At 41.8% G+C, this 19098-nt stretch overlaps 1 protein-coding gene across 1 annotated transcript; it reads left to right on the plus strand.

Moving 5' to 3' along the window:
* The first annotated feature begins 3023 nt into the window (after nucleotides 1-3023).
* On the plus strand, nucleotides 3024-15011 carry gdf5 (growth differentiation factor 5). Its single transcript, XM_028576664.1, has 2 exons — nucleotides 3024-3399; nucleotides 13618-15011. The coding sequence occupies exons 1-2, from the start codon at nucleotides 3294-3296 to the stop codon at nucleotides 14607-14609; spliced, it is 1098 nt and encodes a 365-aa protein (XP_028432465.1). The 5' UTR covers nucleotides 3024-3293; the 3' UTR covers nucleotides 14610-15011.
* Nucleotides 15012-19098: the final 4087 nt, after the last annotated feature.

A 19098-nucleotide genomic window follows, 5' to 3' on the forward strand; every position in this document is an offset into this window, starting at 1 on the left:
TAGTGTGATACGCCAGTGTTGTTGCCTTTTTTTCTTTTTTCCAGCGGCCTAATTTGGCCCAAGAGTGCATCGGCCCATCTGGCATTCGCCAGAACTGCCAGATTGCCAGATTGCCAGTCTGGCAGTATGTATGGCTATGACGAAGCTCTGTAGCGGCTTAACCCTCCTGTTGTCCTTGGTTCAAATTTGACCCTTTTTCAACGTTTCTACATCAGAAATTTGGGTTTCTTTCAACCAAATTGCCCAAAAGTAACACAGATGGTTCCAAGATAATTACAATATATACTAGTCATCACGTTACAATGTTACAACTTTCCACATTGTAATGTGATAATTTGTTTTGTTAGAACATGAACCTCTTGTCCGGATAAATTGGGGGAAATATGACTCATATGCACAATGTGATTAAGTTCTACTTCCTGTTTGGGCTGAGTCTCATTCTTCCTTCTGAACAGCCTCGTCCATTTCAAAATCCATCTCAGTGTTTACATACATCACAATATCAATAATGTAATTATTAATGTCTCCGCCCCAACAGGAAGTAGAACTTTATCAAATCGTATATATCGCAATGTATCCATCTGCACAGCGTGTCTTCACTCAAACAGGTGTTTCATCTTCTAACGAGATAAATTATCATGTTATAACGTGAAAAGATGTACATCTTAATGCACTTTATTGTAGTAGGTGAAACTTCTCACTTTATAAAACGATTATTAGTTTATTGTAATCACTAGGAAAGTTTCTTATAATAACTGTGTTGTTATTACGTAATCATATCTTGTTATAACATAAAAATATCTTAGTATAAAAATGAAACTACTTTTGTTATATATATGTATATATATATATATATATATATATATATATATATATATATATATATATATATATATATATATGTTGTTAAACTTGAACATATCTTGATATATGTTAAATGTGAAATTTTTTTTCCTAAAATGTGATTAACATCTTGCTACTACATGACACTGATGCAGTTCTCTTTATCGCTGCATTGGCAGCAATACACTTCCGTAGTTTTACTACTTGAAATAACTTGATATTGTAATGGAGTATTTTTTAATTGTAATATTACTGCTTCTACTAAAGCAGGGGTCTTCAACGTTTTTATGGCTAAGGACCCCTTAGCTGAAATAGAGACGGAGCAGGGACCCCTTACAAATATTAAATAAAATGATGTTGCATATTAAACTGGGCCTACAATAACGTTTGGGGGAGGCTTAAGGCCTTTACACATAGCTTACTAATACTAAGCTATTAAAATAATTGTCAACATACATAATTTTTCATTTTAAACATACATGTGGCACAGTATTTGAAGTGTGGTATACCTTTGCTAAAGTAAAGGATTTACTTGGGATTATTTAAGATTGTGTGATAGTTGGCTCTATAACTTCTGAAGACTTCTCACGCTCTTGTTCGGACAAAGTGGAAGCCTAGAAAAACTGTTCACTTCAAATGACAACAAAAAAATAGCTTGCTACCACATGATACTGATGCAGTTTTCTTTTTCGCTGCATTGGCAGCAATACATAGATTTTACTACTTAAAATAACTTGATATTGTAATGGAATATTTTTTAAGTGTGGTATTACTGCTTCTACTAAAGTTAACTATTTACTCAATATTACTTGAAAGATGTTGTCATAGTGGGGGTTTGTTTGGACAAAGTGGAAGCCTAGAAAAACTGCTCACTTCAAATGACATAATGCAGTTTTTCTTTTTCTCTTTCTCTTTTGGGGAAGGGGTGGTTTTTTTGTGCCATTTGGTGTTACAGCTCTTGAGTGAGTCATTGGTGGAAAGAAAGGGGAGGAAGATTTGAGAAGAAATATTGCTGTTAAATGAGCTTGGACAGCATGACATCACGGGCTAATTAAAACGGCTCTCTGGAATTCCGTTTCCAATTCCTGCGCTCAGGTTTGCTGGAGGATTTCTGTGGAGCACCTGCAGGTTGGTGTATGAGCGAAATATTTTCCCTGGACGTAGTTCAAACTTTGAAGGGAAAGAGTAGAAGGAAAAAAAAAAAAAAAAAAAAAAAAAACGGAGGCAGCGGCATTACGCCATTCTTGCCTCTCTTGGAAAAAAAAGTGGGATTTAAAGAAGTTTCTTACAAGATATCCAGCAGAGTCGTGCCGTGGAGTGTTTAAAGCAAGTCTCTGCATTTTTTCTTTCTTGGATTTCGGCACCATTTTTTTTATTTTTTATTTTTTATCACACACAGGATCCCTGCAGCACTATGGTTCTTACAGATGACGGATGGGAGAATAAAGGCTTGCAGGATGTGTTTCTTCAACTTGTAAAACTCCGCTATAGTCCACATCTTTGCTTTTACAACCTTGCATATGTCTGTGGCCTGTTTCAGACGGGAGAAGCGCTTTTTATCCCTTTCACCTCTGGCAGCAGAGTGCAGAGAAACCTCAGAGGATGAAAGACTCGGACCGAACAGGACCGCTGCTGCCTCTTCTTTTTCTAATCTAAACCGGGTCCTTCTCGCTCTGAAAACAGACTGCGCTTTGTAACAATGACGGCCTGGCAAAAGGCACACGGGCTTTAGGATGAATGTCGCGACGCGTCTCTCTCTTCTGCTGAGCTGCTGGACTCTGCTGCTCCACCTGCGTCCCGCGCTCGGGTCCCTCGGCCGAACCAGACCCGCGGAGCAGCAACACCAGCGGCTCGGAGAGGCAGCGGGGCGCGGGGAAGGACAGCAGACCCACGGAGGAACCGGCAGAGGGACCGGCGGGTCCGCACCAGTGTGGAAACCCTCTCCGGCGGTGCGGATCACGCGGATCCGCGCGGGTCCGCCGTTAATCAAAGGAGAGACGACCGTTTTCAAAGGCAAACTTGCGACCCCTGCGTCCTTTTCGGCGCCGGGGAACCGCGCACAGCTGCACAAGCTGCAGCAGCAGCAGCAGCAGCAGCCACGGGACAGAGCAGTCAGCGTAGGACGCAAAGACGCTGCTGTGCGCTCCTGGCTCCCCGGCGGGGATGCTCACATTAAAGCAAACGCTCCCGCGGCTCTTAGCGCCCACGCTGCAGGCAGAGAAGTCGAGACTGCGGCTGTTCTGGTTGGAGGTGCCTCACCGGGGAAGACACCGGGGAAAGTTGCTACAAGGGCGAGCGAAGTAGCTCCAAGAGCCACCAGTGCGCAAAAACAGCCGACGCAGAAGCAGACCGCGGGTCCGCAGGCGCAGCGGGGATTCAGCAGCAAAGCTCAGAAGGTCAAGGAGCAGGACGCGCATCCCAAGCAGCCGCTGGTTACCCCTCACGACTACATGCTGTCTCTGTACTGGTCTCTGTCCAGCGGGGAGCTGAACGGCAGCGCGCTGCACGAAGCGGGACTGGCCAACACCATCACCAGCTTCGTGGATAAAGGACAAGGTAAACTCACACTGACTAACTTCTCTTGGGGCATCTTGGGGATCTGTGCAGCAAATGCACATTCAGTCGAAAATAGAGTTCCATACAGCGTTTTATCAGGTTTGATTGGGCAAATGTAGTGTCTCTAGAGCTGTGAAGATTAAGCGATGGTTGGATTAGTTTTCTTGATAAATTGATTGTTTTGTCCTAAACCAACGTGCCTTAAACATTGCCTTTTGTGTCTGACAAACCAGTCCAAAACCCAAATACGTCGAGAGCTGCAAAACTAATCGCCAACTATTTTGATTATTGATTAATCGGTTTGAGTCGTTTCTTATGGAAAAAAAAACAAAAAACAGTCAAACTTCTCTGCTTTCAGCGTGTTAAATGTGAATATTGTTCTAGTGTCTTCTCTCCTCTGGGACAGTAAACTGAATATCTTTGAGTTGTGGAACAAAAGGAGACATTTGAGGATGTCATTTTGGGCTTTTTGAAAAACAATGATCCACATTTTTCACAATTTTCTGACACTTTAGAGACCAACTAATCCATCCATCCAGTTAGTTGCAGCCTGTAGTATGTCACCTGATTATTATTTTTTCCTTGGAGTTGAAACCTATTTTGGGCTTTGATATAATCTGGAGGTTGGTGACTATTGATGTCTGATTTCTGCAGAGGTGGTATGTAACTAAGTACATTTACTCCAGTACTGTACTTAAGTTCAGATGTTGAGGTACTTGTACTTTACTTGAGTCTTTTCTTTTCATGTTACTTTCTAATTCTACTCTGCTACATTTCCGAGAGAAATGTTGTTCTTTTTACTCCACTACATTCATCTGTTACAGCTTTAGTTACTAGTTACTTTAGTTACTCCACTACATTCATCTGTTACAGCTTTAGTTACTTGTTACTTTAGTTACTCCACTAAATTCATCTGTTACAGCTTTAGTTACTAGTTACTTTAGTTACTCCACTACATTCATCTGTTACAGCTTTAGTTACTAGTTACTTTACACATTCAGATTCCTGCACAAACAACACACACACACACACATACACACACACACACAGACACACACACAAACGCACACAAACGCACACACACACACACACACACACACACACACACACACACACACACACACACACACACACACACACACACACACACACACAGACACACCAACACACACACGCACACACACACACACACACACACACACACACACACACACACACACACACACACACACACACACACACACACACACACAATCTGACAGCTTTAGTTACTAGTTACTTTAGCTACTCCACTACATTCATCTGTTACAGCTTTAGTTACTTTAGTTACTCCACTACATTCATCTGTTACAGCTTTAGTTACAAGTTACTTTAGTTACTCCACTACATTCATCTGTTACAGCTTTAGTTACTAGTTACTTTAGTTACTCCGCTACATTCATCTCTTACAGCTTTAGTTACTAGTTACTTTAGTTACTCCACTACATTAATCTCTTACAGCTTTAGTTACTAGTTACTTTAGTTACTCCACTACATTCATCTCTTACAGCTTTAGTTACTTGTTACTTTAGTTACTCCACTACATTCATCTCTTACAGCTTTAGTTACTAGTTACTTTAGTTTCTCCACTACATTCATCTCTTACAGCTTTAGTTACTAGTTACTTTACACATTAAGATTCCTGCACACTAAACCCATGTAGTTTATAAAATCTGATGTTTGATTCTAAATTAAACTAGCCAACAATATAACGGCTACAAGTCACGCTGAGATGATGAGACCATTAAACACACAACTGGTTGGATCCTTTACTCTTTCTACAATGGGAGTACTTTTAATACTTTAACTACATTTTCCTGATGATACTTACAGAGTTTTACTGAAATAACTTTACTCTACTGTGAAATTCTTAGTTGACTAACACTTAGACGATTTAGTTTGACAGAGCTGTGCTCTTTGAGAGGTGGTTAAGACTAGAAAAGCACAATATAAATGTAGTTAATTAACCATCTGTAAAACTGAGTTTCTCCACAATTAATCCTGCAAAAGCACCACTTTAAATCTTGTGTTTACCTTAAATGTGCTCAGAAGTTTCTTGGACATAAGTAATTAAGCATGAATAAGCATAAAAAATGACTAATTGACTAAAGAAATCTTAGTCGACTAAGACCAAAACGACCGATTAGTTGACTAATGGTGGCAGCCCTAGAAATAACATTTTCAATACAGGACTTTGACTGTAACAGAGTATTTTACAGTTTGGTGTTAGTACTTTTACTGAAGTTAAGGATATGAATACTTCTTCCACCGCTGAGATTTTCTGGGCTGGGAGATCAGACGGAGTGGACTGGAGGTCAAACACCAGTCTGCAGGTTAGTGCGAGAGGAGGGCGGCGCGGCGAGCAGCGCTGTAAATTGTCTTAATGTGGACATGTCTGTGTTTTCGGGAGTCCATGAGGTAAGAGAGTCAGCGCATCTGGAGGGGAGTCAGGAAGGTCAGCCGCTCGTACTCACACACACACACACACACACACACACACACACACACACACACACACACACACACATTCACAGGGGATGATGGGAAACAAGATGACTCTGTTACTCATAACTGTGCTGGATCTGACTTCAAAGCTGCAGGAAGCTGTTGTGAGCCGAGCTGAGCCGAGCGGAGGGAGCTATCACACATCTAAATGTCACTCTAGTATGTGAGAAGATTGATACCAAATCTGTACGCTAGGTAGAGACTTTCCTCCTCCCGAAAAAAAAAATGCTGCCAGACATTGTTGTACAAGCAGCAATTATGACCAGGGCTTTAAACTGACACCCGCCAACCCACCCAGTGCATCTAAAAATGAGCTTTGGTGGGTAACATTCAGTGTGTTTAAATGCAGTTTAAAAACTAACTTACTAAAAAATTACAGTATATTCAAGGTAAGGCAATACCCTGATTTCTCAAACGCCATGTAAACACCTTACCCCGCTTCAACTCTCGCCAAAATGAAACCTAGGGTCTTTTTGTGAATGTACCTGAGTCAAACTTTTGTTTAAAAGCATAATTAGGACGGAAATGCCACTTTTAAGCTTTACCGAATGTGAATGAACGGACTCCATTGGTCCAACTACAACTCCAACTTTTTCACTAACGACAAAACAACAAATTATCCGTGCACGTATATGGAACTAAGCTTTAGGAGCTTTCCATCTTTACTCTCCTCCCTGTTACGTTGCATTCGGAGATCGACTCTTTTCGACTGGCAAGATGGCGTAAACAACAACTGCTAACGTAAGTTGTTCCAAACCTTTCTTTTTAGTAAACTCTGTGTACACAAACAATGTTCTCAATGCTGAGTTCATGTGTAGAGCCCCTGGTGATACTTGGAGCAAAGTCTCATGTTGTGTCGAGCCTTCTTAGTGTTTTAAAAATAGTGATTTTGATGCGATCATAGTAGTGCCCCTAGCTCTCCCATTCTAAAGGCCATTTGACCAAAAACTAAAATACGGTAAATCTTAAAAGTGGCATTTCCGTCCGATTTATCCTTTTAAACGAAAGTTTGACTCGGGTACATTCACAAAAAGACCCTAGGTTGCATTTTGGCAAGAGTTACGCTTTAAATGAAGGTTAGCTTGCTAATTCCACCCGACACTGGTTACAGATAACTAGGGTTGGGTACCGTTTGGATTTTTACGATTCTGATGCCGAACCGGTACTTTTAAAACGATTCCGATTCCTAAACCGATTCTTGAAAAACTGAAAAATGACATAAAAGAAAGGCTCTTTTAATAGATGTGGTAGCTGTAATATACTTTTACGTCCGTTTTGGTGAGCCCACAGGGAAAATATGGCATTTAAAAAGTATCCTACATTTACGGTAGCTAGCTAACAGTAGACTACAGAGAAAGTCTGATATTTTTACGTCCGTTTCGGAGCAACAGAGGGAAAATATTTCAGTCGACACATAAAGTGGAACCGAAATTTGCATTCTAATCCGGTCCGATTCCTACCGGTTCCATAGTGGAACTCAGGCTAGCTGTTTCAGTTTGTTGAGACTTGAGACGGAATCAATGATCTCACGTAGTTTTTGACTGTGGTGTGGTTTAGTCTTCAATATTTAATGTTTGAGAGAAATATGCTCCCGTGCACATGCATGTAGCTGTGTATATTTATGCATTTACATGTGTGGCCTGTTGTGTTTTGGTTTCTGAGTGTTTATTGCTATCTGATCTCCCTCTGTTTTCAGTCTTGATGCTAAGCTAAACTAAGCTAAGCTAAGCGCGTGCTGGCGACTGTGTAAAGGCTCTCAGGTAACTCTGTCAGTGTTTCCCCAATATGTTGAAAAGAAGCTCTATTATTTCCCATGATTTTTGGTTTAGAAATATGCTCCCATGCACATGCATGTAGATGTGTATATTTATGCATTTACGTGTGTGTGTGTGTGTGTGTGTGTGTGTGTGTGTGTGTGTGTGTACTGTTGCGTTTTGGTTTCTGTGTGTTTCTAGCCATTTGGTCTCCCTGTGGCGTTATTATGGAACCCATGTAACTTCTTGGCAAGTCCCGCCCTACGAAGCAGCTCGATTGGTTGGGGTTAGGCATTGACCTCGAGTGGTTAAGGTTTGGGATTGCCGATTGGTCAGGGGATAGGACCTGAACAAATCGGGTAACATTACCTTGCGTAAGCATGGACACCTGGCCAACAGTGTTGGGAAAGTTACTTCCAAAATGTAATACATTATAGATTACTAGTTACTGTCATTTGGGAGTAATTAGTTATATTACAATATTACTGTCTCTGAATTGTAATGCTTTACACTACTTTTGCATTACTTTTGAGTTACATTCACCAAAATAACAGTGGAAGTTTGACTTAGGTAACTAAAGCTATACAAATAGAGAAGTAAAACGTACAATAGGCAAGTAGGAGATAGTGAAAATACTAAATTAAAAGTACCTTACAGTTGTATTGAAGTACAGTATAGTTACTTTCCACCGCTGATAAAATGCAATGATATTTTTGTGTAGCAAGCCTAAACATTAATTCCCAACATGTTTTTATTTATAAAATGCGTTTGTGACGGGTATAATATTACCGACATTTAATTAGTAATGCATTATATTACTTCGTTACAGCAAAAAGGAATACATTACTGTAATTGCGTTCCTTTTGTTACTCCCAACAGTGCTGGCCAATAGTAGTGTGTGAATGCTATTGAAGGGGTAGAAGTTGAGTGGGTTCCATAACAACGCCTCCCTCTGTTTCCAGTCGTGATGCTAAGCTAAGCGCGTGCTGGCGACAGCCTCATAATGCGCAGACTTGAGACTCCATCAGTGTTCTCACGTAACTTTCGGCATCCGTCAGCGTGTTTTCCCAAACTGATGATGGAAGATTTGCTTAAAGTCTTTGACACGAGATGTTGACATTGTTTAATGTTGTTATATTTTGGATTTGGGACGTTTCCAGGGGCCCGTGCACATGAATGTACATGCGTATGTTTATGCATTTGCGTGGGTGTGCTGTGTATTCTGGTTTCTGTGTGTTTCCAGCCATCTGGTCAGTCCCTTTCAGTGATGTACGGCCTCAGGAGGGTAAATAAACACTCCTCGCAGCCACAAGGAGGGCGGCCCCCCCTGTGTAATGTTATCTTTACGGTGTAAAACTGTTTAAAACAATGTTTGAAGGACCAGAGTTTAATATTTCTAGCCCCGCTAAAGGTTTACATTTCAAGCGCTTAATGTACTTTTAATTTGGATCTTTATTTGCTCAGCGTGTCCTCAGCGAATGGCCGCTGACCTCCTCCGCCTGCTGGGAGGCTGAGCCGGCAGGTAGCTGATGAACAGCTCTCCCCCCGCGCTCCCTCACTGCAACTTTCTTTCTTTCTTTCTTTCTTTCCTAACTTTCTTTCTCTCTTCTTTTCAGCTCTCCCCCCGCTCGCTCCCTCACATCGTCTCACTTCCCCTGCAACTTTCTTTCTTTCTTTGTAACTTTCTTTTTTATTTGTATCTTTCATTCTTTCTTTCTTAACTTTCTTTCTTTCCTAACGTTCTTTCTTTTTTCCTTTATAACTTACTTTCTTTCTCTTTTTATCACTTTCTTTCTTTCTTTCCTAATGTTCTTTCTTTCCTTTCTTTTTTCCTTTCTAACTTTCTTTCTTCATAACTTTCTTTCTTTCTTCCTTTATAACTTACTTTCTTTCTCTCTTTATCACTTTCTTTCTTTCTTTCCTAACGTTCTCTTTCCTTTTTTCTTCCTTTATAACTTTCTTTCTCTCTTTATCACTTTCTTTCTTTCTTTCTTTCTTTCTTTCCTAATTTTCTTTCTTTCCTAACGTTCTTTCTTTCTTTCTTTCTTAACGTTCTTTCTTTCTTCCTTTATAACTTTCTCTCTTTATCACTTTCTTTCTTTCTTTCTTTCTTTCCTAACTTTCTTTCTTTCCTAACGTTCTTTCTTTCTTAACTTTCTTTCTTTCTTTGTAACTTTCTTTTTTATTTGTATTTTTCATTCTTTCTTTCTTAACTTTCTTTCTTTCTTTCCTAACATTCTTTCTTTCTTAACTTTCTTTCTTTCTTCCTTTATAACTTACTTTCTTTTTCTCTTTATCACTTTCTTTCTTTCTTTCTTTTCTAACATTCTTTCTTTCCTTTCTTTCTATCTTTCTTACTTTCTTTCTTCATAACTTTCTTTCTTCCTTTATAACTTTCTTTCTTTCCTAAAGTTCTTTCTTTCCTAACTTTCTTTCTTTCCTAACGTTCTTTCTTTCCTAACTTTCTTTCTTTCCTAACTTTCTGTCTTCCTTTATAACTTTCTTTCTTTCTTCCTTGATAACTTTCTTTCTTTCTTCCTTCATAACTTTCTTTTTCTCTTTATCATTTTCTTTTTTCTTTCTTTCTCTCTCCTGCTGTTTCTTTGATGAGTTTTACTCATTTGAACCCAAACCATGATGTTTTTCTAAACTTGACCAAGTAGTTTAGCTTTAATTCACAGCTTTAATCATGTGTTTAAAACCATAAATGTTGTGCAGTTTGTATAGTAATATAGTATATAATATCCCACATTTGCGGATCTGGGTACATTTTAGAAACCAAAAAGTCTGCAGCTGCACCGACACGTCACCCACACGTCACCGAAAGTATGATATAACATCCGGTACACAAGATCAACACATTCTCACTCCTAACTCGTAATATACGGACGCCAGGTCAGGCGTCTTTGGCGTTGTTATTGACGCCAGAAGTCTCCTTTAGCGTCAGATCTAAACGTGCTTTATCTAAACGCGCTGGGTCGGGACTTTGACGCAGTAAGGTTTAGGAAAAGATGGTGGGTGGGCTTATAAAAGGTACGTTTACGTGACACGTGACAATAACGGGACAGTTGGGTTTTGGAAACGTAACACGCGGGACATGAACCCCGGTCTCCTGGGTGAAAGTCCCCGGTTGTTTGACCCAAAGTGAACTTTGTGTTTTATGTTGACACCATGTTGTGTTATTTCATTCTGAAATTATTTTCCGTTGGATATTCAAGTTCATAAATAATTGTTATGGCATGGCTAGTCTATATCCTCTGCGTTCCACTTCCAGATTGTTCCGGTGCGGCAGGGAATTCCGCTGGATGCATGTATTTTCCGTTACCGCCCATGACGCTTCTGATTGGTACAATGAAATGCTATTAAACCAGAGCACATTTTCCTCTCATCCCCGAATGCTATGTGGAGTAGCCAGACCCTCCTTCAGAACGCTTTGGAGGAGGGTCTGGCAAAGCAAGACCATGGCCTGGCTGGCTGAGTGGCTCTATATCCTTGGTTGTATTGGAAGAAGGATTTAATTCCTTGTGGTGCGGACTCCGCTATCCACTGAAACTATATATGCATGGTTATCGTTGTTGGTGTGGACGGCCCTTTAGTCGAGGACAGCCATAGACATGGACCGTTATAATTCACGTGTATAACTTCCAAATGTAGATGGTCTGGATTTGGCCAGCAGAATCTCTTTCTGTCTTCAGAAATCTCTCCAACTCTAAATCTAAGACCTCATCCGAGAGTACTTACTCACCCGATACACTCTCTCCCTCTCTCTCTTGATCCTTCTCGAGCTCTTTCTAAAAACAAATCATTTTTATGTTCCTTCGTGCACCTGCAGCCTCGTGTCTCTCGTGTCAAGTGGAACATGAACTGAGTGCTGAGGCATTTCAATCTTAAAAGCTTCTCGATCTACTGTGGTTTGGATTAAACCGCCACTTTGGACAAAAAGCATCTTCCAAATGAATTAATGTTAGTGTTTTTATTTTTTTTATTTTACCTTTATTTTAACAGCAATATTTCCATTAAGATTCAGCCTCTCTTTTAGGGAGTCCAGGCCAAGACATAAGTATATAAAGCTGTGTGTGTGTGTGTGTGTGTGTGTGTGTGTGTGTGTGTGTGTGTGTGTGTGTGTGTGTGTGTGTGTGTGTGTATGTATCTGTGTGTGTGTGTGTGTGTATCTGTGTGTGCGTGTGTATATATCTGTGTGTGTGTGTGTGTGTGAGTAAGTGTGTGTGTGTGTGTGCGCGCGCATGTGTTTGTGTGTGTGTGTGTGTTACTCTGTGTGTGCGTGCATGCGTGCATGCGTGCATGCGCGTGTGTGTGTGTCCGTTGTCTTTCAAATATTTCCAGAACCAAAAAATTATTGCTTATCACGATGATACGATTTATTGCAAGACTGTTGAATTACATAATGAACTAGTAGTAACTGAGTGCACATTGCCTACTGAGCGCTGATTAATTACAGGTTGATTTTAAAACGTAGCCTGAGGTGACCGACCACACCTGAGACTTCATCTAAACTTACATCTTTCAAACACTCCTCATCCCTTCTGTTTAAAAAGTATGTGACAGTTTGTAGAATCCAATTTGTCTCAGTTTGAGCTTTAATCAGATCTTCCACAGAGAAGTGCCAGGATGTGTGTGTGTGTGTGTGTTTGTGTGTTTGTTTCCTCTGCAGCAGATGCTGGGTAACTGTCTATCGGCAGTTAAATAGCTGCAGGTCCATAATAACAGGCCTGTTTACAGTCCGATGTGGTCTCTCAGTCTGGTTCTAATGTACTTTTCAATGCTCAAGTCCTGGATAGGAAGGAGGCAGAATGACGTGAGAAGTGTGTGTGTGTGTGTGTGTGTGTGTGTGTGTGTGTGTGTGTGTGTGTGTGTGTGTGTGTGTGTGTGTGTGTGTGTGTGTGTGTGTATTTTATTGCTGGATCCCATTTAGATGGAGAAATTTACCGGTTTCCCTCACTGACAACAAAAGAAAACAGTACAACAGTCAGTTCCTTCCTCCTGATGTTTCTGTTTGCATTTAACGCTGGGTTTAAATAATTGATTCTCCAATTAAAATTAGTTTGAAGTGATCTGATATCGATTGATAAAATCCCGAAATCGATCTTTTAATATCTGCCTTTTCTTGCAAAACAAAGGAACAAATCCCGCACTCTGCTCTTGCTTTAACATCACTGTTTATTTACCAAAAAAACGAACGATTCGGTCTCTCCGGACCTTCATCAAGAGTATCTCAAACAAGAAACACAACCGGGCCAAATACATTTCGCCCCTCCCATTCTGTGTCCCCCAGGGGTGGAACAATAGACACACGTGTCACTTGTGCAGCATTTGACACTCATACAGGCAATCAGCATCCCAATCTAATTGCAGTACTACATACACCACTTCATATCCATATCAGGAATATACTGTAACTCATAAAATGTTTTAACTTGTTGCCACTTAAGCTCTATAACTATTTAACTATATACAGGAGGCGTCTCCAACCTTTCTTCATCTAGGAGCTACTTTAAAATAACAAAAGTGGCCATGAGCTACTTGCATCACATCACTTGCATTTATTTACATAACACACATAAGTTGAATGAAGATACTGTTTGCTGAAATGGCAATACCCAAAGCTTATGAAAACTCTTAACTTCACGTCAAGGTTCATGACTATTTAACACTTCTTCTTATAGTTATAGCTACATCACTAAACATTTTCCCATCAGGGTCCAAGAAAAAATGACCACTTTACACATCTATGGCCCACAAAGTTAGCTACCTCACTTTTAATATGCAAAATAAAATATGAATATAAAAATGGTAATTTTGTGTCTCAGTTTGTAAACCTATTGGCGAGCTACTGGAAACCTGCCCTGATATACAGTATACTAATATATTTCTGTCTTTGTGTCTCTGTCATCCCTCACAGATGAACGTGGGCCCCAGCTGAGACGGCAGAGGTATCACTTCAACGTCAGCTCTCTGGAACGAGACGGGCTCCTGGGGGCCGAGTTGCGCATCTTGAGGAAGCGCCCATCTGACCTCCGCAGGATTTCAATGGGGGGATCCACAGCCGCTGATGGAGCGGGGGGAGGAATAATGTCATCCCCGTCCCTGAAGCTGTACACCTGTGCGTCGGGTAAACAACCGGCTGTTCTGCTCCATACGAAGACCATGGAGGATGTGCTCAGTGGAGGCGGTTTCGGCAACAAATGGGAAGTGTTTGACATCTGGAAAGTCTTCAAGGGCTTTAAAACCCAGCAGAACCAGCACTCCCAGCAGCTGTGCTTTGAACTGGAGGCCTTGGAGCACAGGGGCGGTCGCCCCATGGACCTGCGCACTCTGGGGTTCGCCCGGCCTGGCAGGACCAACAAGGAAAAGGCCTTCTTCCTTGCGTTTGGCAAAAGCAAGAAGCGCGACCTTTTCTACAACGAGATCAAAGCGCGGTCAGGCCATGACAACAAAACCGTCTATGAATACCTGTTCACCCAGCGGCGAATGCGCCGAGCTCCGCCTGCAAGAGGGGCTAAAAAACTGCAGCCGCCGCAGCAGCCACCGCCGCCGCACACCCTGCCCCAAAATCAGGCGGGGAAGACGCTGACGAGGCCACGGTGCCACCGCAGACGACTCCACGTGAACTTCAAGGAGATGGGCTGGGACGACTGGATCATCGCGCCACTGGAGTACGAAGCATTTCACTGCGACGGCGTCTGCGACTTTCCCATCCGCTCGCACCTGGAGCCGACCAACCACGCCATCATACAGACCCTGATGAACTCGATGGACCCGGAGTCTACGCCGCCGACCTGCTGCGTCCCGACGCGACTCAGCCCGATCAGCATCCTCTACATCGACTCGGCCAACAACGTCGTCTACAAGCAGTATGAGGACATGGTGGTGGAGTCGTGCGGTTGCAGGTAGCCATAGATATAAATACGTAGATACCGCCTTCGGTTGTGTGAGATGCGTCTCTGCCGCCGCCGCCATTTCGGGACGGATGTCTGACCCACTTGACCATAAAGACTCATAGAAAATAAAAGACTTTTGTGCTGCTTTTGGAATGCTCATACAAAAGAAACGCCAAACTAAAGTAAAATGGAAAAATATTTCACAAAAGGTGTTTTACAATATTTAACAGTTACGAACATGTGAATTTGGGTAGTATCCTACATAAACTTAAATGACTGTCCTTATTATCATGGCTTAAAGCTGCGTACTGTTATTATCTACACAAGATAAGGTATTTTGGTATGAAAACCCGCATTTTTAATTTAACAAAGTATGTTGTATCATAGATACATATCTGGTTGGAAATTCAGTGAGAAATTATGATTTTAACAGTGCATAGACCTTCTGCCTTGATAGACATACTGTATATGCATTACAAGGCGCAGCATGTCTGTCCCAACATGGCGGCCAATGTGGTATCTGTATATATATATATATATATATATATATCTGGCAGGTAGCAAAAAATGTGGGACAAAGAGCGAGAGATGGAGAAAGAAAGACAGTTTCTGCCCTTCAGTATTGAGGGAAGATAGTTGATCAAACCTAAAATGGGAAGATCAACACTGAGCAAAGCGTTCTTTTTTCAGCCGACTGAGACCGAACTCCCTGCTTTGCAACAGACATTACTCTTCACGCTCAAGTGGACTATCAGACTGCATACCAAAGGCTGTTACACACTGTTAAAGACTAAACAGACAAAGATGAACTCACGGAGGTGATGCTCTTTAACGCCCACTCACAAAAACTTGTTAGTAATGTTGATGTTGGTTGCAATGAGCGAAGATTAATCTGAGAGAAGCCAAAAACAACCAAAGACACTTTTGGAATAAAGGGTAACTTCATTTTTCTTTCAACCTGGACCCTAATTTCCTATGTTTTTGTGTGTAAGTGACTGATGAGAACCAAACTCTTTGAAATTGGTCCAGTATTGAGCCAGAACACTGTAACCGGCAGCTGTGGACCAGACTGAAATGTAACCCTATAGGATAAATGTTCAGCGTCGGTTAGCGTCCACTAAAAGTTCTGTTTTTGCCGCTGACAGACTCAGATTATTATTCTAAGTGTCTGACAACATTATGGGATGGATCCCTACAGAGATAGACCTTTTAGTTAAAGAGTAAGATCCTTTTAGTTTAACATGAAACAGCCCTGAAATCACCATCACCAAACTCCACCAGACTCCATGTAAATAATCAGGACTTTTAGCGTGTATAGAGACAGCATATTTCCACATGTAAATGGGTGAATTAAGAGTTTATTTCAACCAAACCAGAATGGTGATTGTTGGAACAGTGGAAAGACGAACCAAGATGGCTTTTGATAGTTTTATTTAGTTTCTGTCGACTTTGAATGAAGTGTGTGTTAGGATGATAAAATTATTGTTTATTTACATGGAGTCTGGTGGGTTTAGCGATCGCAATTTCGCAGTCAAGAAAAGGATCTTACTCTTTAACAAAAAGGTCTATCTCTGTAGGGATCCTTTCCATAATGTTGTCAGACACTTAGAATAATAATCTGAGCCTGTCAGCGGCAAAACAAGCACTTTTGTGGGTGTAAATTGAAGGTGCGCAATTGCCCGTTAACGTTACGTTGTTGTCCTCATCACTCACCCAAAGGCAAAAACATGGGAAAACCAGGGTGAACAAAAGTAACCAAAGTTGCCCTTTCAAGTTCTGATCTCATATTCGACTCAAACAGAAAGGATGTTCACTTTTCTTTCTTCACATTTGTATCTATGTTCTGATTTGGTGTACAAAGTTTGCGTGTAACAGAAACCTTAATGAATTATACTCAAAAATGCCCTTTTTTCCAGCACTTATCTGCCATTGTGCCTTTTCCCCGTTCACGTGTACGATGAAGAGTAATTTGTGTGTCTTATCCAAGACTTTTTATGAAGCATGTAAAGAATTTCTTATGTATAAATACAGGCCAGTGATGGAGTGCTAATCTGACCTGCTCCAAATGTGGGAAAGTTGCATAAACTATTCTTCAATAAAAAAAAAATGTCTAATTGACTGAGCTCCAAACTCCTATCTGTCCAAACCTCTGCCCCCCCACAGACTCTGTAGACTAAACTATCAAAGGAATTCATAAGATTTTCAGATGCCAAATCACAATTTAACTCAAGAATAACCGTTGGGTTTTAATGTGTTGATGTGGTCCACTGCAACAACTTCTGCAAGTTTGGTTGAAAGTTAGTATGAGTATTACTGTGTTAATTAATGCACACAGGCACACACACACACACACACACACACACACACACACACACAGACAAAGAGAAACACACACACACACACACACACACACAGACAGAGACACACACACACACACACACACACACACACACACACACACACACACACACACACACACACAGACACAGACAAACAGAGACACACACACACACACACAGAGACACAGACAAACAGAGACACACATACACACACACAGACATACACAGACAGAGACACACACACACACACACACACACACACAGACACAGACAGACAGAGACACACACACACACAGACAGAGACACACACAGACAGAGACACACACACACACACACACAAGTTAAACTGGGAAGAACGCAACGTGCGTCATTCCCTCAAAAACAACGCGTTTACTTATTTGAAAGGGGCAGCACTCTAATCCAAAGTACACAAATATACACTTCTGGCAAATGGAAATGAGAGAGATGAGAGGATATTCAGTAATTTGTTCCAAATTTATCATGTGCCAAGTTTTGGTTTCCATAGCGGCAGCCGTACTTCCAGGCGCAGCCCCGGAGCACAGTAAGCGGCGATCTAAAGTGTGGCTTTATTTTACGTTGGAAAAGCCCGTTGAGACTGTAAACCACCATTGAATCCAAATATAATTGACCTCTTATCTGTGAATTAAGCATGTGGCCCATTTCAACTCCTCACCTCAAAGAACCGAACTCGAGAATCGATAAGAAGAATCTGAATTGTTAAAATCTAAATGATACTTTGGCTGGGATGAGGAGCCGCACCTCTAAATGTGAGGCCATGGTTCTCAGCAGGAAACCGATGGAGTGCCTGCTCCAGGTAAGGAATGAGTCCTTACCCCAAGTGAAGGAGTTCAAGTACCTCTGGGTCTTGTTCGCGAGTGAGGGTACGATGGAGCGGGAGATTGGCCGGAGAATCTATTATTATATATTAATATTACACTCACTTCATCGCACCGTTGTGACGAAAAGAGAGCTGAGCCAGAAGGCAAAGCTCTCGATCCACCGGTCAGTCTTCGTTCCTACCCTCACCTATGGTCATGAAGGCTGGGTCATGATCGAGAGGATGAGATCCAGGGTACAAGAGTCCGAAATGGGTTTCCTCAGGAGGGTGGCTGACGTCTCCCTTAGAGATAGGGTGAGAAGCTCAGTCATCCGTGAGGGAATCAGAGTAGAGCCGCTGCTCCTTTGCGTCAAAAGGAGCCAGTTGAGGTGGTTCGGGCATCTGGTAAGGATGCCCCCTGGGCGCCTCCCTAGGGAGGTGTTCCAGGCACGTCCGGCTTGGAGGAGGCCTCGGGGAAGACCCAGGACTAGGTGGAGGAACGTCCAGCTGGGAGGAGGCCTCAGGGACAACCAGTGGTGTAGTCTACGTGATACGCAGGTGTACGGAGTGGAGGGATTATATCTCCACCCTGGCCTGGGAACGCCTCAGGATCCCCCAGTCAGAGCTGGTTAATGTGGCTCGGGAAAGGGAAGTTTTGGGTCCCCTGCTGGAGCTGCTGCCCCGGGTAAGCAGACTACGATGGGTGGATGGAAAATGATACTCAACCCTAATGGTCAGTCTACCTTGGATGTTTTAGACATTATGGATAATATTCAAAATCCTTACAATACAACCTGATAATCTGTAAATCTCTATAGAAAACTACACCGTCATTGTTGCTATGTACACTTCTTTGTGTTTGATACAGTCAGCAGCGAGTGCACCTGTCCGCCTGCCCCTCGCAAAACTCCTCAACCGTTGGACGGAGCCATCTGCGCCAAGCCAATGGCTTGTTTCTCTTGGAGGCGGAGTGATGCAAGCATTTCCTTTAATCAAAGCTGAGGCATGCCAGTGGTATCACCCCCCTTCTCTCTCAAAACCTGAACTGACAAGGCGAAGGAGAAGAGAGGCTGAGCAGGACTGGAACTCAAACAACGTTACAGAATTCAGCTGCTATAGCTCCAAAACCAGGAATCTTATATTAAACATTACAAACTGCAGACCCTTTGAGGAAATAGTTAGTTAGTTAACCGTCTGGATAGATGTATTAAGACAGACTTTAATGACAGGAGCTTGGGAATATCAGAACTGTTCAGTCTGCGTTTGAATCCCAGAGAAGGTCATTTGTCATCAGGAAAACAAGTTGAATTTGGAAAATTATTTTT

Source organism: Perca flavescens, chromosome 4 (assembly GCF_004354835.1).
Source record: "Perca flavescens isolate YP-PL-M2 chromosome 4, PFLA_1.0, whole genome shotgun sequence".
NCBI lineage: Eukaryota > Metazoa > Chordata > Actinopteri > Perciformes > Percidae > Perca > Perca flavescens.

Bases quoted from the DNA above. Each gene is read 5' to 3' on its own strand.
- gdf5 (XM_028576664.1), top strand. From the start codon at position 3,294: ATGCTGTCTCTGTACTGGTCTCTGTCCAGCGGGGAGCTGAACGGCAGC. The intron at 3,400-13,617 runs GTAAACTCACAC...CATCCCTCACAG, and splicing joins CTTCGTGGATAAAGGACAAG to ATGAACGTGGGCCCCAGCTG.